The 25,770-nt window shown below is 43.8% G+C and overlaps 3 protein-coding genes across 6 annotated transcripts; all 3 read right to left on the bottom strand.

Moving 5' to 3' along the window:
- Positions 1-239: 239 nt before the first annotated feature.
- Positions 240-8,258, bottom strand: kifc1 (kinesin family member C1). Of its 2 annotated transcripts, XM_077549340.1 has the most exons (17): positions 8,069-8,255; positions 7,876-7,964; positions 7,257-7,356; positions 7,126-7,179; positions 6,974-7,054; positions 6,722-6,902; positions 6,425-6,590; positions 5,084-5,251; positions 4,889-5,002; positions 3,927-4,013; positions 3,657-3,857; positions 2,046-2,210; positions 1,765-1,903; positions 759-898; positions 606-679; positions 453-528; positions 240-362 (listed from the first exon to the last, which is right to left on the bottom strand). In XM_077549340.1, the coding sequence occupies exons 1-17, from the start codon at positions 8,085-8,087 to the stop codon at positions 318-320; spliced, it is 1,899 nt and encodes a 632-aa protein (XP_077405466.1). In that variant the 5' UTR covers positions 8,088-8,255; the 3' UTR covers positions 240-317. The 2 variants fall into 2 exon arrangements, with proteins under 2 accessions (XP_077405466.1, XP_077405465.1); XM_077549339.1 differs by having other exon boundaries at positions 4,889-5,251; positions 8,069-8,258.
- Positions 8,259-8,999: 741 nt separating this feature from the next.
- Positions 9,000-18,629, bottom strand: znf384a (zinc finger protein 384 a). Of its 3 annotated transcripts, XM_077548783.1 has the most exons (11): positions 18,459-18,628; positions 16,809-16,876; positions 15,733-16,057; positions 14,740-14,862; positions 14,513-14,667; positions 14,370-14,446; positions 14,076-14,300; positions 12,311-12,478; positions 12,081-12,159; positions 11,212-11,370; positions 9,000-11,132 (listed from the first exon to the last, which is right to left on the bottom strand). In XM_077548783.1, exons 2-11 carry the CDS (start codon positions 16,869-16,871, stop codon positions 10,773-10,775), a joined length of 1,734 nt encoding a protein of 577 aa, XP_077404909.1. In that variant the 5' UTR covers positions 16,872-16,876; positions 18,459-18,628; the 3' UTR covers positions 9,000-10,772. The 3 variants fall into 3 exon arrangements, with proteins under 3 accessions (XP_077404909.1, XP_077404908.1, XP_077404911.1); XM_077548782.1 differs by having other exon boundaries at positions 14,370-14,667; positions 18,459-18,629; XM_077548785.1 differs by lacking the exon at positions 12,311-12,478.
- A 795-nt stretch (positions 18,630-19,424) lies between these two features.
- On the bottom strand, positions 19,425-25,312 carry daxx (death-domain associated protein). Its single transcript, XM_077549565.1, has 12 exons — positions 24,982-25,312; positions 24,370-24,572; positions 23,809-24,228; positions 23,594-23,725; positions 23,394-23,510; positions 23,075-23,306; positions 22,086-22,240; positions 21,911-22,004; positions 21,471-21,762; positions 20,270-20,452; positions 19,976-20,093; positions 19,425-19,900 (listed from the first exon to the last, which is right to left on the bottom strand). Exons 2-12 carry the CDS (start codon positions 24,553-24,555, stop codon positions 19,841-19,843), a joined length of 1,989 nt encoding a protein of 662 aa, XP_077405691.1. The 5' UTR covers positions 24,556-24,572; positions 24,982-25,312; the 3' UTR covers positions 19,425-19,840.
- Positions 25,313-25,770: the final 458 nt, after the last annotated feature.

The raw sequence follows: 25,770 nt of genomic DNA, 5'->3' as shown, positions 1-25,770 counted from the left end.
GGATAAAGTGACGTGTTAATACAATGTGTCTTTCAGGCCATAAACGACGCAATATGTGTTCCCACACTTTGCACTGGTGATTTTAATATCAGGCCAAATAAACCAGACATTTTGAAAAATGTGAAGCCAACAATTTATTTACAAAAGGCAACAACAACAACAAAAAACACTTTTGAGGAAAAGAAGAAGAAATCCTAACTATTTGTGAATACAATTCAGTAAAATAACCTTAACCAAAGTATTGGACCATGTATTTTATTAGATTAAAACAAATAAAATAATCCTTGTCCACAAGCGGAGGCAGCGACTTTTCCGATTTACTTTCGGTTGGCGCTGGCTGTGCCGATCATGCAGTCGTTGACCTGGCAGGGCGACAGAGGCAAAGACATCACATGATTAAATAGATTCTCTTCTTCACAAAACGTCCGACACGAGGCCCGTGTGAAGCTCACCTTGCTGGCGAACCTCAACGAATTGAGCGTTTCAGCGAAGCTGTCTGACTCGGGCGCAATGTTAACGAACATCAGGCTGGAGAGAAAAAAAAAAGTCTCAGTTTTGAGTCCAGGTGAGAGTTCAAACATTTTTGTGCCCACTCCTGGTCTCACGTTTTGCTGTTCCCGCCCAGGCAGCCCTGCAACAGGTAAGTGAGCTTGGAGTTCCTGTAAGGAACGTGGCTCTCCTGCAACACAACACGGGCGACGCGTCAACACAACCAAAGGCGCCGTTCGTGGCCATTGCACGAAAATGGATTCACCGACCTTGTTGGCCAGCGCGGTGATGACGATGCCCAGGTTGGAGAGCGAGCCGTTGATGGCGGTCATCTCTTTAAAACGCTCGCCCTGAGACTGACTTTTGAGCATCCGCTCACTTCCTGCTAAGTCCACCAGACACAGTGTGGCTGCAAACGCAAGCAAGATTCAAGAAAGGAATCAATCAATCGTCAAATTAAAAGCTTTTGTAATACAATTTAATGAAATTTTTTTATTAATTAGTAGGACTGTGTAAGTAACCAAAATTTTGAATTATTACACTCCAAAATTCAGCATAATCATTTTTTTTTTAAATATATACATTTGCACCTTTTTTAAATATTAAAATTACTAATTTAATAAATTTTGTTTCATCCAAAAGGAACTTGCATAATTATAGTGTTTCAAAGAATTTTAATTGTCTTAATATTTTTTATGTTTAAACATTTTCTTCTTTTGTACCCCCCCCCCAAAAAAAATCATCTCACTGCACATGCTGCACTCCAACTTCAAGTTTTTGCCATCATAAATAAATAAAATAATATTATATATATATATATATATATATATATATATATATATATATATATATATATATATATATATATATATATATATATATATATATATTACATATATAATATATAAAATTATAAATATATATTATAAATTCAGTTTGGTCCAAAAGGAACGTACATAGTATTTCTGTTTTTTTTTAAATTGGTCCCAATATTTTTTAAAGGCTTAAACATTTTCTTGTTTTGTACCAAAAAATAAATAATCATTTGAATGAACGTGATGTCAATTATTGCCAAAATAATCATCAACCAATTAGTCAATTAAATAATGGATAGATCAATCGGTGCACAAAATGCTCATTTGTGGCCACAAAAATGGAGCCTCCACTAGCTTAATGCTAACACAAAATGCAAAACACCATAGACAAGCTAACGAATAGCATCTGAGGAATCGCGACTGGCGCGGCAAAGCGGCCGTGTGACAAGCAAGCACTCACAGTTGCATTTGACGTCCCTGCCCGCGTTTACGCCCTCAATGTCCAACTGGAAGACTGAATGAGAGCGGGACGAGCGGTCGTTTTGGGTCGTCTGGGCCGTGGAGCGGTTCTGGTTGGCCAAGTCCACCAGACACAGGACCTGGTGTGGAGTATGTGAAGTATGTTGACTGACTATAGCAGGGGTTCTCTCTCTTTTTTTTATTTTTTTTATTTTTAATTAGCATGTGTTCCTGAAGCAGTTTGAGACCCGCTGGACCGAGATACACGCGAGCGCGCACTACCTGGTCCTCGCTGGCGACCTTCTTGTAGGTGAGGTTGGTGATGGTCATCTTGTTGCTGGTGGACTTGCGGATTTCGTGTTCCGGCCTCTTGCTGGCCTTGCCCGTGTACAGCAGGTCACGCAGGCACTCGTTGTAGATCTCCACAAAGCTGGCGGTGAAGGAGAACTGCCGGGAGGTCAAGTCGAAACAAAATAAAAACAAACTATTAGGGGGGGGGTTCTAAAAGAAAAGAAAAATCGATTTGGCGATATTACAGCGCGCAATTCTCGTATTGATTCAATATGCGGCCGAATCGATGTTTAAACATCAATTTTTTAATGGAAATATTCAACAAAACATCTTATTTAAAATATCGCAAGTGCTTCATAAAGATTAATTTGTCCGTCTGTCTCGTTAGCTGTTCAGCTAGCGAGTTAGCACCTTTAAACCAGGAGTGCCATCTAGAGGAGTCAAAAAATATCACAGGTGCTTCATAAAGATTAATTTGTCCGTCTGTCTGTCTGTCTGTCTGTCTGTCTAGTTAGCTGTTTAGCTTGTGAGCTCGCACCTTTAAACCAAGAGTGCCATCTGGAGGAATCAAATAAACATCACAAGTGCTTCACGAAGCATCGTCTGTCAGGTTAGTGGTTTAGCTAGCTATCCAACTAGCTAGCTGGCACCTTTAAACCGACAGTGCCATCTCGAGGAGTCAGAAAATATCACAGGTGCTTCATAAAGATTAATTTGTCCGTCTGTCTGTCTGTCTAGTTAGCTGTTTAGCTTGTGAGCTCGCACCTTTAAACCAAGAGTGCCATCTGGAGGAATCAAAAAACATAAGTGCTTCATGAAGCATCGTCTGTCAGGTTAGTGGTTTAGCTAGCTATCTAACTAGCTAGCTAGCTGGCACCTTTAAACCGACAGTGCCATCTCGAGGAGTCAGAAAATATCACAGGTGCTTCATAAAGATTCATTTGTCTGACTGTCTTTTTAGTTAGCTGTTTAGCTAGTGAGCTAGCACCTTTAAACCAAGAGTGCCATCTAGAGGAGTCAAAAAATATCACAGGTGCTTCATAAAGATTAATTTGTCCGTCCGTCCGTCTGTCTGTCTAGTTAGCTGTTTAGCTTGTGAGCTCGCACCTTTAAACCAAGAGTGCCATCTGGAGGAATCAAAAAAACATCACAAGTGCTTCATGAAGCATCGTCTGTCAGGTCAGTGGTTTAGCTAGCTATCTAACTAGCTAGCTAGCTGGCACCTTTAAACCGACAGTGCCATCTCGAGGAGTCAGAAAATATCACAGGTGCTTCATAAAGATTCATTTGTCTGACTGTCTGTTTAGTTAGCTGTTTAGCTAGTGAGCTAGTACCTTTAAACCAAGAGTGCCATCTGGAGGAGTCAAAAAAATATCACAAGTGCTTCATGAAGCTTCAGTGTCCGTCTGTCTGTTTGGTTAGCTGTTTAGCTAGCTAGCTGGCACATTTTTGAGTAAAAACAAACGCAATAATCGACTTATAGATTCATATAGTGAACGATCGACATCGAATCGTGGCACGGATTTTCAATTCAATTCACACCCCTACTAACTATAATGGAAAAAAAAAATCTAACTATTATGAGCCAGTTTGCGAACCGACCTCCCAGCCTTGCGCGGCAAGCTTGCAAGTGGCGGCGAATATCTGCTGCACGGCTCTGGGGATCATGCCGCGGGCCTGCTGGTCCTGGGCGTCGCCCTCCATGGTGTACGTCTTGCCGCTGCCCGTCTGGCCGTAGGCGAAGCAGCACACGTTGTAGCCGTCCAGCGCAGACTGCACCAGCAGCGAGATCTCCTCGAAAATCTGCAAATGCGGCACATCGTCACAAACGGCCGCCGCGGCGTTTGGCGCTGACGGCCCCCGCTTGCGTACCTGCTGCTGCGTGGCGCCGGGGCCGAAGACGCGGTCGAAGCTGAAGCTGTAGTTCTTCTGGGTGTCGGCGCTCTTGCCTGTGTGGGACTGAGAGGAAATGCGCATTTGTTAAAATTAATTAAAAATAAATATTTAGGGTTGTGACGATGTCTTAGGGAGTACCCAGAATGTAACTAAATAGTGGTTTCAAGTGTATGAAGTGGTGCCTGCATGAGTGAAAAAAGATTGTCTTTATTTTTCCCCACACTCTGTGCTTCATTCTTACAGTAAGTACTTACAAAATGATTAAAAAACATTAACAAAATAAAATAATAATAATAAAAAAAGAGCGCATATAGAATTTGGTGTCATCTAGTGGAGAACTAATAATTTATTTGTTTTAAAAATCTACTTTTAATGTCAATCTGCACCAAAAATAAATAAAAAATACAAAAATTAAACTGCACGTTGCTAACTATAATTAAACAGAAAAAAATCATTTTAAATGCAAATATTTATTTCGGTATTGCTGAAGGTCCATACAGAAGGAGGAAGGTCCAAAAAGTCATTTATATTTTAAAAAAAAATAAAAATTCTAAAACGAATTAAAAAAAATAACTAAATGAAACATTTTGAAAAATATAAACGAACAAACTTGCTCTAAAAACAAATTTATAATATAATAAAATATAATTTAATAAAATATAATTTAATAAAATATAATATAATAAAATATTTATCCTTTGTTTATTTCTGTACTGCTGAAGGTCAATTGTTTCAATATTGAAGTTAAATAAACAATACTTAATGACTTTTATCTTGCACGTAACTTGTCTATATAAAAATAAAATAAAATTTAAAAAAAATATACTGTATAAACTAAGAAACTAGCTCTAAAAAAATAATTTAATTACATTTAGGTTAACACAAACCATAACATAAAACAATTCGAACCCTGGCATTTTGCACGCCCCCATGCTCACCTCTTCCCTTTTGGCCAGCGTGACGGCTTTGGCGTCGTTGGCAGACAGCTGGATGTGATCGCTGAGGCCGCCGTTCGCCAGCGGACGCACGCGACAGAACACTCGGATGTTTCCCTGCGAGCGAGGATGGGACAATTTCGGAAAATGGCCGCGCGGTTCGGGCGAGTCCCGACTTTCCGGCGAAAAGCGACTCGCCTTGAGCTCCTGGAGCGTGTTGTGGAGCTGCCGGCGCTCCATCTCGCCGGCGTGGAGTTGGTCCTCCAAGCGCGCCACCGTGCCCTCCAGCGAGCGACCCTCGTCCTCACTTCGCCGCAGGCTGTCCTGCACGCGGGCCAGCGTGGACTCCTGCGCCGACAGCTTCATCTGCAAGATCGCGATCAATATTGGAGGTTGATTTCGATATCGGGCGGGATCAAATTCCATTCGCCAATTCATTCAATTACATAAATAAAATAGCGGCAACTTATTTTTTGCTCCCTTAAAAGGGGATACTTGACTCATTTAGCCCTTTTTCAGCAGTAAGAAGCGATCGCGTGTGCGCAGGTAACGACCAATCATGGCTCGGCTTGAACGTCACATGACTAAACCCAGCCGTGATTGGTCGTTACCTGAGCTCCGATCGACTGTGCAATTCATCGAAATTTAATTACAATTACAAACAAAAATAAAATATGAATACTAATTTTGAGTTGTTTAAATGTATATAGATGCACTTTTTTTTTTTCGATTAGTTAATTAATAAATCTTGCGAAATTGTGCAAAATCTGGATTATAAAACAAAATCCTCCCAGCCCATTTGCATTTTTTTTTAAAAAATATATAAAAGCACCATTTTTGTAAAAATATAATTAGTACAAGGTCAATCTATTTAATTGTTGTATTTAAAGCTGCAATATGGAACTTTTTTCCCCAAAATAACTTTCCAATAAGATTTTTATTTGACCATTTATGACTGAAATGCCTTAAAATTAGTAGATTAACACCTGCGCTGCAAGCCTCTGGCCAATAGTTTCCAAACTGGATTCGGGTTAGAATTTGCCGCGCCCTCTCGGCGAATGTGACGTCATGTGCTTGGTGCGTATGTGAAGAACGGTATGTGCAGTTTCATTTTTCGTCAGCAGGTGGCAGTAGCGATCCGAAATGGAATATTCTACATTCAGCATGTAGATTAGGGACAAATATTACGTGTTTTTTTGCTTTCTGTCCCCTTTAATTTATTTTTCTTTGAAAGAATGATTTATTTATTTTAAATTGAATCGAATCGTGATTTCAATCATTACCAAATGAATCATGATTAATATTTTCTTCATATTGGAGCAGCCAATGATAGCCTAGCTTTAGAGGCATAAAATGAACATGAAAAATGATCAAATTAAAATCATGGACAAAATATTAACTTAATTGCTAAATGAGTCAAGTATCGCTTTAAGTTTTTTTTGTTTACCACAATCTAAATTAAATAGGAAAATAATAAGAAGAAAATAAATCAATCAATGATTCGTCCAGCCTCAACAGAACGTGAACCTCGACAGTCACCTTGAGGGTTTGGTTCTCAGTCTCTTGACTGTCCCGAAGTGTCTCCATCACCCTGTATTTGTCTTGCAGGTTCCTGAGCTCCGTCTGCAGGGTCTTCTTTTCGCTGCTTACCCTCTCCAACTCTTCTTGGACGCCATTGAGTACCAGCAGCCGTTCCTGGCTCTCGCTGAAATGAAAGGCAACCACGTGGTGGCGTTGACAGGCAAGGAACATTTTTGCATACAAAGCTTGGAGTGGCACACCTCCGCCAACCCTTTGAAATCATGAAAAGCGTGGCATGTGTGTGTGTGTTCGCACCTGAGGTCCCTCTCCATTTCAGCCACTCTCGATTGAAACTCTGCAAGGGAGCCCATCAGGTTCTCTTTCTCCAGATGAGCAGATTTCATCTTGACATGGTAGTCCTGGATCTTCCCTTTCATATCGCTGACCTTGCCCTTCATGTCCCACGGGTGCCTGCGGGGGGGCCCACCAGCGCTGCCTACAGGGGGGGGGGGGGGGGCGTGATCATCAGACAGAAGTCAACCAAAAATGCCGGCAGTTTAGCTTTACCTGCTTTTGGGATGGGGGCCGCTCCTGCTGCCATTTTGCCTCCCTTTGCTGCCGTCGACGCCAGCGGCGCTCTCGTGACGCCTGGCAGGGAAGATCAAAGGTCAAAATTAGCCGCAATTGCGGGCGAGCGTTGACAATTCACCTCCTCTTACCTCTGGACGGGGCCACGGCGACCGTCGCAGCTCCGACACCTCGCACTGGCCGAGCTGCGGCGAGGACAAAGTCGCATTTTAAAACGGCGTCACAGGTGAGGATGAGCTGATCGGACCTGGAGTGAACTTACAAACGGGTGCCCTGGTGGCAGCGACGGGCGGCCGTCTGGTGCCCACGGTGGTGGCAGCGGCTTGAGATTTGGAAGCCATCAGCTCCTTGCGGGACTTCTTCTGCGGGTGAGAAACATTTCATATCAAACTTTCATTAAAACCTCCAGATTTGATTTTGGGTTGCATTATTGAGATGGTACACGGTCACACTTGTATTGAGCTTGTGTCTTTTGTAGAGCTAGCAAGCGCAGACCCACCAAATTCAGTCAGATTCGGGGGAATGTAAATAGTAAACAGACATTTGAATGTGTCGAGTGCTTACAAATAAGACCAGTTTAATAAGGTGTTAATATGGCGGCACGTTGCCCTTTTACATTATGCTATGTTCAGTTGTTGTTTTATTTGTTTTAATTAAAATAAAAGCAAAATTCTGCCCCAAACTCGCAAGCACGGTTCGACCAATCAGAGAAGTTCACGGCGAAATAACACAACAAGCAGGAGAGTTGCCTGTCACGGCAAAAATATCCACTGCCATAAATAAACCGAGAGGAGCCCAAATAGAGGCACCCAATGGCAAAATTGTTGTGCTCTGTACCATGAGAGGAGAGAAAACGGTAAAGACGTTTTAAAATGTCTTACCTGGACAGGCTGTGCGTCATCAACGTCCTCGGAATTTGCGAGCACTCGCTTGCTTGCCATGACCGGCAGTCGAGACATATGCGGCTGGTCTGAAAAAAAACCCGAACAAATTGTCGTAAAAACGCCGCTTTGTGATTTCTCACTGCTAAGCAACTAAACGGAGCTCAAATGCTAATTTTGTGAGGAAAAATACCTTTTTTAGAAGCGTACATTTACGCTCGTGGTGTACGACTGTTCGTTGGTAAATGTTGACTACTTCGCGTTGGATGTCTCCGACGATTTAAAATTTGAATTGCAACTGTTTGGGTTGGCGCTGCAGACGGGCTGCCGTGATTGGCTGAGCCAGTGTAACACTGTTTTTTTCCGCGCGGGCGGAAACGTATGTAGAGAAATTTGTGTCAAAGCACCGGATAAATAGATCAAGGGTTGCTTTTAGACAGATATATGCAAAACAGAAAAGTTTGGAATAAATATAGCAATATTGTGCTGGCGTTGGCTGTAAAAGGGACGGAAATGAGGACGGAAGTTGTCACTTTCCATGCTGACCAATGAAAGTTGTCACAACATATTACAAGCTGACCAATGAAAAGGCTTCCATTGGTACACGAGAAGGACCAGCCCACAAGACACTATTTGCAAGCGCAAAATAGACTCGAACGCAAAATAGATTCGCAACCACAAATCAAACAAAACTTTTAAAAACTTGCTACTAAAATATCAGTACCATCTAGTATTTTTGTTTGCCAACCACTGTGGTTGAAAATAATCAAATAAATGAATCAGCGGTAGCTGGTCAATAGAGGGCGCTAAGTTTCAGCCACTGCACTCAGCAGTCACCTTGGATAAGACAAAAATGAAATAAAGATGGCTGATAATGAAATATTATAATATAAATATTTCAACATGAATTTATTGATTTAACTCTTATTAAAAGTTTGACATACGCAGTAGCTCCTTCATATTTTGAGTAATGTGACATCACTGTAAATTTCATCTTCAACAGTTATGCGATGACATCATCAGGCAATGGAAACATCTTTTAGCAAATTCTAAAAAAAAAAAAAAAGTGGGCGGGGCTTTAAAAACTACATTTGGCTGAGATAGGTGAAGAACAAAAACAAAGCAAGACTTGAATATTTTTTATATGAAATCAGTTTGCCAACTTTATTCTCATAAACAGTCTGATCACGTGAGCACACACGTATGCTAAACAGTAGCACGGCTCAATAATGGGTTAGTTAGCATCAGCCATGACATGAATAGCAATTCAGTTTTCCCTATAAAGTCGACAACGGATACGCGGAGGAAAATGTGGCGATAAGTGAGTCGAGACAAACAAAAATATATTGTAAATTTAATTTACTGTCATTTCATGTTGCTCAACAATAATGTTTGTCAATAATTCCAGTCCAAACACTATTTGGGTGAATATCACTAATACATCATTCAAAAAAAAAAAAATCATCTTTTTTGGTTAAGCGCCTAAACTCACGGGTGGATTGTTATTATTGTTCCTTTAAAAAAAAATGTTTTTCACAGGACATGCTTCCCTTTGACAGAAAACTCTTATGTACAGCATACTGCCATATAATAATGCCTTTAGGGCAATAGCGTGGATAACATTTGCAATACAGTTGTAATAATGAAAGCCATAATATGCATGAAAAAAGCTTCTTTTTTTTTAAGAAAAGATGAATAATAACAGTACCTGTCAGCCATATTGTCATACAATCATTATTCTCCCCCAACAACTGGCTGCCAAAATGTTGCGACCGCCGGTCACAAACGATTCTATTAGTAACAAATCAAAAAACAAAAACACTGTTCTGTCTTCACATTCATGCTCTCACCTTCCTCTGCTGGTAGAAAAATACGAACATATTCAAAATAGTACAGCTGACAAACGTATAAGGTGAAGTACAAGCTTCATCAAGTGCTTAGTTCGTGAGCCACGCGTGGTTTAGTGCATTCGGCAAATGTCCCTCGACGGCCATTTTGAGCGGCCATGATTTCCCGACGCACACGACGGAGCCTCTCGCTACGAGTACAGACGCTAACCTACTTCCCGGATAATTACCAGCACGTGTATGTTGCTGCTCTGTGTGCCAAGTAGAATTTATTTGAAGGTTTATCATGAACGTACCGCAGGGGTCACCAACCTTTCAGAAACAAGACCTGCTACCCGAGCGACCAGATTGATCGTCACTTTCGAAATAACAAATTTGCTCAAATTATTTTGGTAAAGTCATCTCGTCATTGCGCCAATACTGACCGTGGAATTATACTAGATTTTTACAATATATAGCATCTTCGTCAAAATATTTCATTACAACAAAAAAGTTTGTCGCTAACTGTCAATTGGCGCCAATTAAAAAGTAATCTCACCGCTGGGTTATTTTTCAAGCTATTCGGTGCCCGTGGGAAGCATGTTGATGACGCCTGAGATGTTAGCATTTAGCCTAGCAGACTTATTAAGATGAAATCATGTGGTTTGATTGAACATCGATGGCGGTCGTGTCCGTAACGATCCCCCGTGACGAATTCCGAGCCACGCTGTAAGGTAGCGTCTGTATTTGCAAACCAGCTGCTCCTCCTCGCAAACCAGGACAAAACCCCTACTCGCTGCTCGAGGTGGCGTTTTGGGAAAAGTCTGGTCACATCTGAGATTTAGAAGCCACTTCCTATTTTGGGCAGGAATGCGGCACTGCGCCAACAAATTGGACACGTCGGGCCGCGCTCTGCGTTAAAGCTTCTTCCTTTTTCCTGCGCGTCTCGAGACCTGATCAGTCCGTTTGAGAGCCACGCAGAAATACACGTAGAAAAGCCAGTCAGTCCTTTTGGAGAATTTTCCCACACTACGTTTCAAAGACTTTTTACATGGAGTCTCGTCTCGCCTCCTACGAGTTCATGTGCTCCACCTGGATGGCGGACGTGGACACGGTGAGGCAGAGGTCTTTGTGGTCCGCCACCGTGCCGGCTTTGTACTGGATCTCGCCGGCCGCCACCGTCTTGTACTGGTGGAGGTCGAAGGGACACGGGAGGACCCCCTGGCCGGGCTGCTGGTAGCCGGCGGGGGGGCCGGCGTTGGGGTTCTGGCCGGCGCCGTTGGGGTTGGCCTGGCTTTGGAGCGAGGCCCCTCGACCCCGCCCCCTGCCGCGCCCGCGCCCCCGGCCGCCTGAGCCGTGGCCCTGCGCCTGCTCGGCGGCCGTTAGCGGGTCGGGGTTGTGCTTCCTCATGTGTTTCATCAGGTACGTTTCCTGCGGGAAGAGCGCGTCAGGACTCAGAGGCAACGATGAGGTTCCGATGTTTTATTATTATGATGATGATCGTGCGTACCGAGGTGTAGGAGCGGTTGCACAGGCCGCAGGAGAAGAGCTTGGCGTGTTTGACGGTGTGCGTGGACAGGTGCACCTCCAGGCTGGCGGCGTCCGTGTAGCCGCGGTTGCAGTTGTGGCACTTGAACGGCTTGTCCTTGTTGTGCTGACGACGGTGAGACTGTGAGAGAAAAAACAAAACAAAACATAGTGTTATATTTAAGGGTGTCACTATCGAATCTTTTTAAAAATCAATATTCCTATTAATTGTTCCATCAAATAATCCACCCCACCCCCCCCGCCAAAATTGTTTTTATTTCATTATCTTCTATAATAAGTTACCAATAAAATTAAATCAAATAAATACATACAAATAAAATTATGGATGGATTGATTCCCCCGCCATATTTTATTTGATTTGATTTATTATCTATAATAATCTACCAACAAAATTATAAATAAATAAAATTAAAAAAAAAAAACTAAAACTATGGATGAATGGATTCCCCCCGCCATAATTAAAAAAAAAAAAAAGTATTTATTTTCTATAATTATGAACAAAAACTAGCCTATGCTAAATGGTTAGCAATTGTGACTATCATTAGCGTACTAGCGATTACCATTTAAGGTAAACAAACACTAACCGCCATTTTGTTCACACTTTATATCTACATGAGTTGAATTGAGTGAATATAACGACTAATTACTTTTTATCTTTTGTGCATGAACATTATTAAACACCAACAAAATTAGCTTATGCTAAATGGTTAGCAATCGCGACTAGCATTAGCATTAGCCATGCCTGATTTTTGCTGGTTAATTGTCATTTATCTTCAGATTCAAGTGATTGATGTGACCGCTGAGCGAGTGGGGTGTGTACACTTGCGCTACCTGCAGGTTGGAGAGCTGCGTGAAAGCTTTCTCGCAGCCGGGATGGTTGCACTTGTACGGCCGGTCGCCCGTGTGAATCCTAGAGGACACACCACAAACCCTGAGTTGGACCACACTCGAACAACAACAACACCTTCCTGCATCCCGATCCTTTTTTTCATTTTGCCGCCGAGCCCACCGCCGACACCCCCCCCCAGCCCGGTCCGGTCCATTCCAGCCCAGTCCAGTACCGTGTGTGCTGCTGCAGGTGGCTGAGCTGCCGGAAGGTTTTCTGGCAGTAGGTGCAGCTGTAGGGCTTGGCCCCGCTGTGGATGCGGATGTGCTGCGACAGGTAGCTGGAGTTGGCAAAGGACTTGGAGCAGTGGGGGCACTTGTGGGGCTTGGCCTCAGTGTGGTTGCTGAGGCGGGACGGCCACGTGGAGGGAGGGGGGGCGGCGGCGGCGGGGGGGGGGATGGACCCAGAGAGAGACAAAACAGAGAGAGAGAGAGAGAGAGAAAGAGCGAGAGATCTTTAGGCTGGAGCACGAGCAAACGTCACAGTGAACTCAAGAGCAAATCATGCGTTCAAGTGATGCCTTGTGCTCGTTTGCTGCGCTGTGTCCGACTTGGGAAAACACAAGAAGTGCAACAGAAGCAAGCAGTCACGCTTCTCTCGCTCTCTCTCGGTCTCAGTCAGGCTCTGTTTGGAATCACTCCCTATCCGCTATCCGAGTCAACCCGATCGTGGGGGGGACGCCGTCCGGACCCACCCGCAATAGGTGAAAATGCGCATGATCACAAAATTCGAATTTATTCATCATCGGAGCCCCCAATGCGCTTTAAATGTTATCAAGAGAAATTTCAATTCGAGTATTCTTGTGCTTGAACAACGTGCTTGCTTCAAGATGTTAGTCACTCTAAGTTGATGTTTACTGTAACCACCACACATAAAACTAAATATCAACATGCGCCATCTTCATTTCATCAAATCAAAGCCTGCTAGCTTCATGCTAATGCGTGAAGCAAAATGCCAAAGACAGGCAAAAAATTTAAACTTAGAAATTAGCCGCTGCCAAATATTCTTTACACTCTGAAGGATCAATTACTAGCGTTGTAAAAGTTAACACCAAAGTAAATTTTGCCTGATTGTGATTAGGGCTGGGTTAATCGATATTGAATAGATTTTCCTTTTTGAGCATTATATCGATTCATAAAACCATAAGCCGATTATTTTAATACCCCCCCCAATTTTATTTTTTTTTTTTTACAAGAAAATAGACTTTTAAAAGGCCAATCTTACTCGTTCTTGAACTTTACAGTTCACATGAATTTAAAAGTATTATCTTACATTACATCAGAATCTTTTTAATTCATATTTAGAATTATTGAATTAATATCGACATTTGTAATAAATAATTATAACCAATTACTGCCTCTGCAAAATTTAATTTGGAATTTAATGTTTGTGGAGTATTTTTTTTTTATCATGCCCTTGATGTTTATTAAGAAGACTTGATGTTCCATAATTAATCAATATCAGATTAAATTGGGAAAAAAAATCTAAATCAAATCGAACCGAACTCTAGTGAATCAAAATCAAATCGAGTGAGGATATTTGAATCGATACCCAGCCCTAACTGTGATGTCACAATTGGGCTAATTTACATAATTCCCGCCCTTCTGCTGAGTTTCTCAACACATGATTTGGCTGTGAGCTGTAATCAGTATTGGCCTAGCAGATGAGTTGGCTGGGGGGGATAATGGCTTATCTGCATTACACAGGACCGCCCCCTCAAAACAGGCCAACTTATTGGGTTATTTTGACGAAAGCATGCCAAAGGCATGTCGCGAAATGACTATTTTAGAAGGTGGAAAAATGATCCATTTTGTCTCTGTTGAGTGGCCAAAGCAGCTCTAAAATCTAAGAGGATTATAAAAAAATGCTGCGTCTGCCTGGTCCCGGGGCCTCATGCACAGCGAGGCATGCACATGCATGTTGTCAAAACAGTCCGGTACCGTGTGTGCTGCTGCAGGTGGCTGAGCTGCCGGAAGGCTTTCTGGCAGTAGGTGCAGCTGTAGGGCTTGGCCCCGCTGTGGATGCGGATGTGCTGCGACAGGTAGCTGGAGTTGGCGAAGGACTTGGAGCAGTGCGGGCACTTGTGGGGCTTGGCCTCCGTGTGCGACTTGGCGTGGATCTGCATGTCCGACTTGCTGAAGAAGGTCACCGCGCACATGCGACACCTTGGGGGGGCGAAAAGGTTGGGAGGTGAAAACGTTCACAGGCGGGAACAAGATGTCTGACGCGCCAACCTGTAGGATTTGGGGCCCTCTTTACTGGAGTGCTCGTCCTCATCGTTGGAGAGGTCGTAAGGATCGGCAGAATGATGCTGGAGAGGAAACCAACAAATCAGCCCACCACTAGGGGGCCCCCAAGGGCAATTATGCCAACGTACCTGCCCGGTGGCGGCGAGGTGCGCCAATATCAACGCGTCACTTCCCGGAGGCAGGATGCTGCTCGTTCTGCTCATCGTCTGCTTGCTCTTCCTCCCCCGCTTGCCCGGCGTCGGCATGACGACGGCGGGGGGTCCCGCCATGTCGCTCTTCTTGTCTGCAGACGTCGCCCCGACATTTGTTTAACTCGTGATATCCCGAAGAGGGGATCGCGTTGCCACAACTTCACCTGCATTTAAGGGGTGCACCGCCGACACGATCATGGTGGCGGCGGAGTGATGCCCGGCCACAAACGACTGCGTGGAGGCGGTGGGCACTAGCGTTCCTTGCGGGGTGGTGATGACCAGGCCGGCTGGGAGAACAAAGCGCACGTTAGTTGAAACACTTAACGGTTTGGACGTGAATATTCTAATGCTATCAAAATTCTAAGCTGCAGCTATCCAACATTTTTAGTTTTATTTCCTACTAAACAAATTAACGAGCAATTTGGGGTTACCGTTCTCAAAATCTACTGCAGTACTCATGACGGAGTACGTATGGCTTAAAAAGGCGGGGCTGGACCCGGTGAGTGACGTGGGTGTCGACGTGTTGAACCATTAATCAATTACAAAAAGAAGTCACAATGTAGTAGGATGCAATTTTAAAATCAAAACTATCATTTTTGTTCATCAGTGGGCTTTATTTTTTTTATAGAAATATATATTCTCAACAAAAATATAAACGCACTACTTTTGTTTTTGCTCCCATTTTTTACGAGGTGAACTCAAAGATCTAAAACTTCTTCCACATACACGATATCACCATTTCTCTCAAATATTGTTCACAAACCAGTCTAAGTCTGTGTTGCTGAGCACGTCTCCTTTGCCAAGATAATCCATCTCACAGGTGTGCCGTATCAAGATGCTGATTAGTGCACAGGTGTGCCTTAGACTACCCGCAATAAAAGGCCACTCTGAAAGGTGCAATTTTGTTTTATTATTGGTGCAAAATGGAAGCAAAAAAGTGTTGCCTTTATATTTTTGTTGAGCACATTTATATTTTTAAATAGTGTCTAAATAAGTCGCAATCATCGCAATCACAATATTGAGGGGGAAAAATGTCAATTGGATTAATAAAAAAGTGATGAATTTGATTATTTTTCAAACTCGCTCAGCCCAAGTGTAAAGTTGAACGTGAGTGGAGTCTGTTACCTGCGAGTGTACCTAATGAAGCGGCCACTCACCTGCGGTCATGATTCCCGTGGAGGGAACCGGCACGACCGTGACGTTCTGCGAAGTGTGCGAGTGGTGCATGTGTCCGCCCACGCCGCCCATGGAAACGTTTGCTCCTCCTCCGGCTCCCGCCGAGCCGCCGCCGCCGCCGCCGCCCTCCTGTTTGGTGACCACCCGCAGCCCGGCCCCTGCCTCCGCCGAGCCGGGGATGGCCAGCACGGCCGTGGGGTAGTGCGGGCCCGCGGAGGACGCGGCCGAGTGCTGGAACGCCGGGGCGCCGGGCTTGTCGGCGCCGAGCTGCTCCTTGGATTTGTTCAGGAACATGGCGCTCTCGATCTAGCGGAGGGGACGAGCACAGGGGCGGCGGCGGGTGGGGTGGGGGCGGGGTGACAGGAGAACAAGTGAGGGGTAGGGCGTTGGGAGGAAGCAGGCGAGGCGAAAACATGAGGATGATGTATGGGAAGAGCGAGGAGGAGATGGAGAAGAGAGAACAAATTAAAAATAAAGGTGAGATGCGAAGAGAAGAAACAAAAGTGTGAGGAGAGCCCCGAGAAATGAGAGGAGAGGGAGAGGAGTAGGGTTGCAAAACTCCGGGAATTTTCAAACTTGGGAAACTTTCCATGGGAATGAATCGGAATACGGTAAACCAGGAATGTACTAAATTGTCACATGTAAAATATATTTTCTTGTGTTGAAGAAGCAATCATGAGCTGTACTGTAATGCAGGTGGAAAACTTGCACGGATGTCTTCTAATGACAAATCCAAACGTTGACATGACACTTCTCCATTACATCACCCGCCCATGAAAAGTTTCCAATTTGCAATATTTCCAAATCCCCCCCTCCCGCTGATCTTCCCAGAGAAATTTGACGGGAATTTTGTCCACCCCTTTGCAACCCTAGACAGGAGTGATCATGTGACTGGCGGAACCGTCAAAAGAAGTCACATGACTGACGCGAGGGTGGCGTGCGTGGCAGAGCGGAAGCATCGGCATGGACATAAAACGGCAAGGAATCCTGCCACACGGAAGACATGCCACGACACCATGTGCATTCAAGACAAGGCCAACAATGAGGTTGTCTCTACCTGTCCTTGTACAGTGGGGACGGGAGACCAAAAGTAGGACGAGTTGAAATGGGATTCGTCCATTATTTCTGGAATTGAAAAGCAGCACACTTAGACACCTCGACTCCTCCTCTCCCCACGTTCCAGAAGGCCCCGCAAGAGATGCAAGTCCAAAAAGTAGCAGCCATCTATTTTTATTTACTATACTCAATGAAACCTTTATACAGAATACCAATACAAAATATGCATGTGAAGTGCATGTTTTGGGTTTGTCAGCCTCACATTCACCACTGTAGCAATTGCCTGTTGAGTGACATCAGAGTCAGCAAATGAGAGAGTTGGACGCGCTGGCTGCTAAGTGGCTAACCATTAGCCAGCCCGTGTGGTAACTTACTCTCTGCAAGTTGTAACCATTGGCAGCTTGTGAATATGCTTGCTAGTTTTCTAATTGTTTGTTCAATAAAGCCATAAGCTACTGTATAAGTCCGGTTGAAATGGCCACTTCAAACCCCGAGTTCACTGCACCAATCTTTCATCTACTCAAGAGATCCTCTTTTCCAATTGGCTGACAAGTTTAGGTTAAAAATATCCACCAATAAGCTTCGACGGGCCGAAACTCCAGGGTCAAAATTACTGTGATGTTTCAAAAGGCGTCACATACTCAACTTAAATAGTGCAAATGGAACATTTGAGAAAATAGCGGTGTCAGTAGTAGAATAGCTTAATGATCTATTTTTTTTTGCTGAATTCAAATTTGTTTGTTTAAAATGTTCTTTTTATTTGTGAAAATGCCACAAACATGTTGACCACTTGTAAGGTGGCAAATAAAAATGTATGTACACGAGACTGCGATTTTCCTATATTCAAATACAGTATTAATGTTCTAACTATGTACAATGATACAGGTAACGATTATTGTAATGCTCAATGAATGCCCCCCTTAATCAATTAATTGTATTTTAAAATAATAATTAAGATTAAAAAAAGGGCAAAATTCTAGCTATTTTGTTCCACAGTAAATGCAGATGTCAACAAATGTCATATTTTGATTAAGGACAAAGATCATCAGTCTGCTTTCATGGAAGACAACAGAAATCGTGAATTGTTGACAAGCTAAAACGGTGGATTTGTGGACGAGCTACGAGCTCGTCAACTAAAGCTCGTTGGGGAAGTTTTACAATTAGTGGCCTTATTTCAACGAGGAAACCGGTTGATAAGGCACTTGACGTCTCTGCCAACAACTTTACAAAGAACCACGATGGCTAACATGTCCTTCTTGGCTATAAAAGACCGAAGGGGCTAGGCTAAGCTAAGCTAAGCTAACGAGGCTAACTTGCCTCCATTAATTTTCTCCTTTTGTTCGCTAAAGCTACGCGGAGGCCGCAGCATCGGTGTGCTTTGCTGGCTAAACACAAACACGATGAGCTGGCTAGCTCACTTCGCAACTCGCTACTCATCGTGCCGAGAGAACATAAAAAAAAGAGAAAAAAAAGTGTGTTATAAAAAAAAAAAAAAACAGAAGGCAGGCAGGGGGAGAAAAAAAACTCGTCGACGCCGTCGTCGCCTTGCCAGGGAGACGAAAGCTTCATGCAGACTTCCGGCCGCTGGGACGACAACGGCTCTTGCAGACAGTCGGTTAACAAGCGACAAATTAACTACGGAGGTAGTTACCGGTAAAATGGCCTGGCCGTCAGCCCCCTGAAGCTTCCTCGGGTCGGGACACTTTGGAAAGTTTATCCAAATCCGCTTCTCTTACCCCTCGGATATTCCTTTTTTTCCTTCGCTTTTTTTCCACCCTCTAGCTGCCCGCCAATGTAAAGTCGGCCGGACAGGAATATGTGTAATTCCGCTCGGATCTTTCAAAATAAAGCATATGATAACAAGCTTTAAAAATAAAAGAGAGGCACGTAGAAAACTTGTAAGTCAATTATTACAAACTTGAGACCGTCCGTTCCTCAAATACAGATCATTTTGATCAAAAGTGTGTTTTTTGTGCGTTGGGTACCTCAATGATACGTGAAGGGCGCATTCGGGACTTTATTTTGGAGCGCAAAAATAAACTAACGGTAGTCCTTGTATCTAAAGGCATCTTCACAATAATTCCAACGTCAATACGGTGCCTTCCGGTGTATGAATATTTGTCCCTCTAAATATATCTCGACTGTCTGTCTGCACCAGTCTATACTCTTGTTAATTTGTTTCTTGACACTTCTATTTATTTAATGGCCTAAGACTCCGTTTACAATAATGCAGATGTCAATGAGGTGTCTTTTAACTGTATTGATTAATAGTACAAAAAAACAGAAATGAAAAATAAACAGTTGAAATATCCTATACTCAAATATCATCAACTGCAGGTTCAAAAGGGAGATGGAATATAAAAGAGTTAGACTATATTGCACAAGCGCTACATTAAATTTTATTTGTTGTTGGTGGTAACTATATAGCTAACTGATGTTTAAAAAAAAGTATGATAAATATAAGTCAGGTTGCTTTACTAACAAAAATATGTTATTTCTAATGTAGTTAAACAACTATATATTTTTTAATGTCGATGTTAAATAGTTGTTTATTTATTGAATGTTTATTTCATGAAATATTTTTTATTTATTTTTTTTTAAAAATGAGTCAAAGTCAAAAAGTTTCAGTTACTTTATTGCAAAATATCAAAAGTAACCTCTGACGTCTCCCAAAACTTTAACTTTAAAAAATACAATGAGCACACAAAATTAAAGTTTTTTTTTTTAGACCAAAGGGTTGACAATCGGGCTCAAATGTCTGCCGCTCTCAACTCAGGACGCTAAGTGGGCGGAGCTCAAGTGAAGCTGATGACATTGAAGGTCAATCGTCTCTGATCATAATAAGAAGGCTGAGGTGAAAAACATCTCAAAATGTTTCTGCAGTAGCACTTAACATGAGATCCAACCAAAACATCCAACGCACTAAGACGGTAGAAAAATGTAAACAAACTGGCGTTACAGCACCCCCTAGGTGTCCTGAGTTGAAGTTGCGCTCCCAGTAGATAGAAACTGATGTGAACTTGTGACCCTTGGTCATTCCGAGTCGGACAGTTCGATGATCTCCAAGGGGTCGCACTGGGTGGAGACGTTGACCTGTGGCGACAAGACAGACAAGGTGGCGTTAGCGCTGGGACGCGACGCGAAGGGGTAGGACGGTCCATGTCTTACTTTGTTCTTCTTTGGGGGCGGCGATTGCGAGCTGCTGACAAGCTGGCAGTCGGACGCGTAGGTGGTCTTTGGCGGAGAGACGCAGACGACGCCCATGTCAAGCAGCACCTCCACCTCTCTGAAAGATTCCACAGGGGGAAAAAAAATAGAAATTAGGGTTTAATGATTCTGAAAATTCAGTTTTGTTCCTCAATAAACCTATATTTTTTTAAAAGTCCTCTTCTTATGTATTTTTATAAAGAAACACAAGCAATATATTACTCAGTGTTAGATTAATGACGGCGAGATGTTCACCTGTCGACGCCGTTGGTGTGATTTTGCTCGGGCGTGGCGCCCCGCGTTTTCCTCTTGCGGGTCCGGCTCAGCCTATGGTCGGGTGGTGTCGAGGTGCCGTTGGTGATGGGCGAGTGGCACATCATCTCTAGCGTCAGAGGTGAGGATGCCTCATTGATGTCTGCTGGGGGGTCGGTGCCGCTGCTGGGGGGGGGGAGCACTTTGAGGTTATACGCTCCATATAAATGAAAAGGCATGGGGGCTCAGAAGATAGCCTTGTGGTATGCCACTTTTGATATGAGGATAATTAATTCTGCATAATTAAAAATAATGTCATTTTGACTCCACCAGTCACTTGACGTCCGAAATCAACCCCCAGAATGTCTAATTAATTAATAATTATTAAAATGTTCTAATTTAATTTTAAATTGTAATTTTTTTTAATTTTCCTAATATTTTTTTTTAATTTTCCTAATATTTTTTTTAATTTTCTAATTAATTTTGCATTTGTGTAATATGAATTAAAAATCAAAATCTACCATCTCCATCTCTGAGGGTGGCCATTTTGCTACTAGCATCACACAGGGATGTGATTTGACCAAAGTGAAATTATCTGAAAATTTAGCCGGGGGTCTGGGGGCCGCTGGCACCCAGCTAGGTCCAGGGCAGTGCCCAGTGGGGGGTGGGGGGTGAAGCATGAACAAATAATTATATCATGACCAAATGAAAAGTAACTCATATTAGAGCATACCACAAATGTCTTTGTTATAGCAGAAGATGTTATCTGTCGGAGTCATGTGCATACACAATGAACTACTAAAAAAAATAAATAAATAAATAAAATAAAATAGATTTTTTTTTTTGGGGGGGGGGGGGGGTAAAAAAAAGCGGAATTCCGCGAATTAGCGGAAAAATCACATCCCTGATCACAGTATCTCAAGAGCTCTGGCAACGACCAATCATGGCTCACCTGGTTTCTGAGTTTGGCCATGTGCCGTTTGCAAGCTGACCCGTGATTGGTCGTTACCCAAGCCCCGAGGCAACTGTGATGTCATTTTCAGTGGCAAAGTCGCAAAATGGCCGCTTCCTGAGATGGATAAAAACAGGGTGGATTTTATTTTATTATTTCATATTATTGTAAAGAAAATGTTGTCTTCCTAATTTGGAACTCCATGCTGGTGTAATTTGCCACAATGAGTTAAGACTTGAGATTTGTTCCCACCTCTGGTTGCTGGTGACCTGAACGGCAGGACGGGGGGTCTCCTCAGTTGCGGCGGGCGAGGGCGCGCAGGACTGCGTGGGCTCCGAATGGCTGGGGCTGTGGTTGGCAGACGTGTCGTCCGACAGCAGCGAGATGCCCGACATGCTGAGGTCAGAGTGGAGGCCGCTCGTGACGGCCTCGTCGTCCGCCGTCGCTGTCGCTACGCTGACGTTTCCTGTCGTCGGCTCGTCCTCGTTGTTCCTCATTTTCTCCGCCTCGTTGCCGCCATCTTCGTCGTCGTCGTCGTCATCATCTAATAAGGGGAGGAAAATAGGCGTCTTGATTTGAAGTCTACCGACTTTTGTCAAATATTTTCATCATTTCCCCACCCCCCAAAAAATGTATGCTTAAAAAACAACCCTGACAAATTAACTTTGAGATGATATGTCAACGGTTCGTACCTGGTCCATCTTGCTGGTTGCTAGCTTTGATCTCTTCTTCAATGTCTGCTTCTGAGGACAAGTCCTCCTCCTCCTCATCTTCCTCCTCGTCCTTCTGCAATGACGAGACAAAAGGAAATGATTAAAAAAAAAAATCCCCGTGGCGATGCGGCCGGTGGCCATGGAGCCCTCGTACCTCTTCAACGTGCCGCCGCGTTTTGTCATTCTCGTCCGTGGTGTCCTGTTGGGCGGCGTATTTGTTGATGACGTCCTCCAGGCGGTTCAGACCCAGTTCGCGGTTGTCCCGTAACTTCCGGAGCAGCGAGGTGTCCTTGAGCGCCGGGTCGTTGTCTGCGGCGATGACGAGAAGGCGTTGAACGTTTTGATTTTCTTACACAGTGCAGGCAATTCCGAAATGACCAACAACTCAGACATTACACAACATTTTGGTGTTGGTTGAAAATTTGTTTGGTTAATACGGCCATAAAAACAAGATTATTTTTGAGTTGCACATGCGATTTAGTTGACAAGAATGGTGTTAAAATGAAATTTTTTTTTGTAAACACATTTTTTGGGTATGGTTATTTTAACACCAATGCTAACTTCTGTTGAACTATCTCAGGTGTATGGCATTAAATGATAGCATTAAGCTAGCAGACTTTGTTAAATGAATTTGCGTGGTTTAGTTGACAGGATTGGTGTTTAAATTTGCAATGTTGAATAAAAAATAAAAAATTTGAAAGTAGCAGTTGTTTGAAGATTTATAGTTATTGTAACACCCATGCTAACTTCTCTTACCCCATCTCAGGCATTATATGATAGCATTAAGCTAGCAGATTTCCTTAAACGAAGTAACGTGATTTAATTGAAGAGATTGGTGTTAAAACGTACAATGTTAAATAAAAAAAATGTAAAGGAGCAGTTGTTTGAAGGTTTCTAAATACTATAAAATAACACCAATGCTAATTTCCGTTCGCATTAAGCTAAGAGACTTCGTTAGATGAAGTTATGTGGTTCAGTTTCATTTTCTTTTTTTGTAATTTATAAAAAGTATCTGTTCTTTGAAGGATAATAATAATCAATGCTCACCTCCATAAGCGCAGAATTATTTTAAAATGTATTCTTTCAATTAAAGCAGGTCAGCTGGCAGCGGAGAGTCCATGTCTAAGACAAGGCGGGCCTTACCCGGTTTATATTCGCTGGTAAGTTGGCAGCCGAAGTCGTAGAGCAGGTCCTGCTGGCGCCTCTGCTGGATTTTGCTGCCGATGTCGGTGAACGCCTTGCGGGCGAGCCGCTCCAGCTCCTTGTTGCTCAGGCGCAGGTTGTGCCGCTTGCTGGCCAGCTGGACCTGCTGGAGGATGTCCTGGTAGTCGGGCGGGTTCACGGAGACCTCGGCGCTGTTGATGTAGCGCTGGATCTGACGGGATGACAAAACGATTGAAGGCAGCGGTTCTCAAAATGAAAAGAAAAAAAACGACAATACTCTGATCGGAGAGATTCTCACCCTCTTGCTAATCTCAGGATAGCTGGTGTCACTGTAGAGGATTTTGCGCTCGAGGATTCGGCCCGTCAGCGAGGTGCAGTCCTTCAGCTCGCACAGCTTGTTGTAGATCTTCATCATCTGCACCAGGAGCAAAAACAAAGCGGCGTGAGCGTCGCAGGCTGGCGGGACATAAGCGACCCCCGGACAAAAAGCAGGCCGACCTTGCGCTTGAGTTTGTGTTCCTGAATGTACAAAGAGTCCTCGGCATCCAGGTCGTCCAACGAGAGGTCGGTTCGCTGCAGGCGGCAGATCTCGTCGTTGTAGACCTTCAGCAGGTTCTCCAGATATGCGATCTGGAAGTACGAGCACGGCTGAGGAGAACTCCCCTAAACATGGGGACGACAAACGGGGGCGAAGCAGCCGTCGGGGCGCTAACCTGCTTCCTGGAGGCCCTGCTTGCTTTTTTCTCCGCTTTCCGCTGGTCTTCCTGAAGCCCCGACGTGGACGGCTTCTCGTCTTCCGTCGCCGGGTTCCCTCCTTGTTCTTGCGCGCCCGTCTCGACAGTCTGGCTGGTCAACGAGGTAGACTGACGGCAATCCGACGCTGAGGTAGAAGGGTTCTCACGGTTCTTCCTCTTCCTGCTCCTGTCTTTGTGCTGCTTGAGCACCATGCACAGTTCATAAATGTAGACAAACACCCTGGAACGGTTGGCCTCCAGGCGGGTCAAACATCGGCCCAAGCTGTTACGGAACTCTACTGACGACAGGTAGTTGCTGCAGGCTTTGGCGTGATTCTTCTTCAGGAATTCCAACACTTGAGGGCAGTCCTGGGTCACAGCCACGACGTGCTCCACGAACTGAAGGGAGGCAGGGAACGGACAACACAAACATCGGAGAACTGCTGTTAACGCTTTGGGAAACATACTGGCAATACCCTGGTCGCATCAAACAAAACATTCTGGTCTCATTGAGATTGTGCCTAAAGAACTGGTGATCACCTCGGAGAACAACTTGTGATTCTCCGCCTGTAGAATGTGCTGCTTCTTCTTGGCCAAAGTGAAAGGCGACTGGGTGATGTGGGTCGGGGCGGACAGCTGTACTCGGCGGGACGAGGACGACGGCTGAGGGACATTGTCTTCCTCCAAGACGATGACATTTGAGGTGGGTGCCGGGGCCGCCGCCATTTGTTGGGAGATTCTTTCTTGAGGCAAAAAGTAAGACACAGTAAGTGCAACACAAAACTTTTAGTGTCACAGTTAGTATCTCCTCTATGTCCCTCTACTTTGTCTGAGCTTGTCCTGCCAAGCGGTTTGCTCATGCTCTCCTCTTTAAAACAGGTCATGTTTATATCCACATTGAGCAAAGTAAGTAGAGAAGAAAAAAAATCAGTTAGTTTATTATTAGTCCTCTCTGTGAAAAAAATCCGAGTAAATTGGCTCACTTAACAAACGTCATTCGAACACGTCAAAGAAGCTGTGGAGTGTTATGTGTGAACTTAAAAGAATGAAGCTCGTAACGCCACATAACAAGACACACCGCGAGCATAAACACGCCTTTTCACACGATGACAAAAAAATAAAAATACAAACAACATTTTGACTTATACCAACCTGTTGGCTAGGACCAGATAACACTCGGACGGAACATCAACTCCCGCTCGGCATTGTCCAATACTTGCCCTCGTTAGCTTACGCTAGCATTGCCGACCTAGTTCCCGCGCGATTTCACGAGAAGTAAATAATAAATCTGAGCTGGGTAGTTAATAGTCTCGTCGAAAAGTCGGCGATATCGCAAAAGATGCTGTGTCTCGTCTCAGGGTTTTTTACATATATCAATACAACCTAAAATTTTTAGAAAGACCTCGAAAACGTCCGTAGAAGCGCTTCCGATCAGGTCTCGCTCGTCTGCTTCCGATGCGAAAGCATCTTCAACGGGTAGTGGGCTAATCACAAACTTGGCTCACTAGCGCCACCCTCTGCCGCGGAGGGGAATTAGTTATGAGCGTCGAAATTACGTGAACACTTTGGAATGTCAGACTACAACAAACAAATAAATCAATCATCGTTTTCATGTTTTGGTTGGATACACTATCACCTTGGGTGACAAACTTAAAGCCCGGAGGTCCACCTCATCATATTTTGTGGCCAAATAAAGTGTGTCTACTTCATGTTCCCGGCTAAATTTAAGACTTTGCGTCTGCTCCAAAATTGCATCTTTTTGTTGTTGTTGCAGGTACTACCCCGCCAACCTAGTCCAAAACAAGCAACATCTCAAGAAGCGTTGCCTGATGCGAAGCATGACTTGCACAAAATAACTTTTGAAATACCTGCAATTAAAAATTATTAACTTGCATGAAGCTGGAAGTTTTTGCAGAACTTTTGCTAATATCCCTAGGAATT

Source organism: Vanacampus margaritifer, chromosome 17 (genome assembly GCF_051991255.1).
Source record: "Vanacampus margaritifer isolate UIUO_Vmar chromosome 17, RoL_Vmar_1.0, whole genome shotgun sequence".
In the NCBI taxonomy this organism is placed as follows: Eukaryota; Metazoa; Chordata; class Actinopteri; order Syngnathiformes; family Syngnathidae; genus Vanacampus; species Vanacampus margaritifer.
Note: the sequence above shows the minus strand (reverse complement) of the source record. Positions and strands in the feature narration are given on the sequence as shown.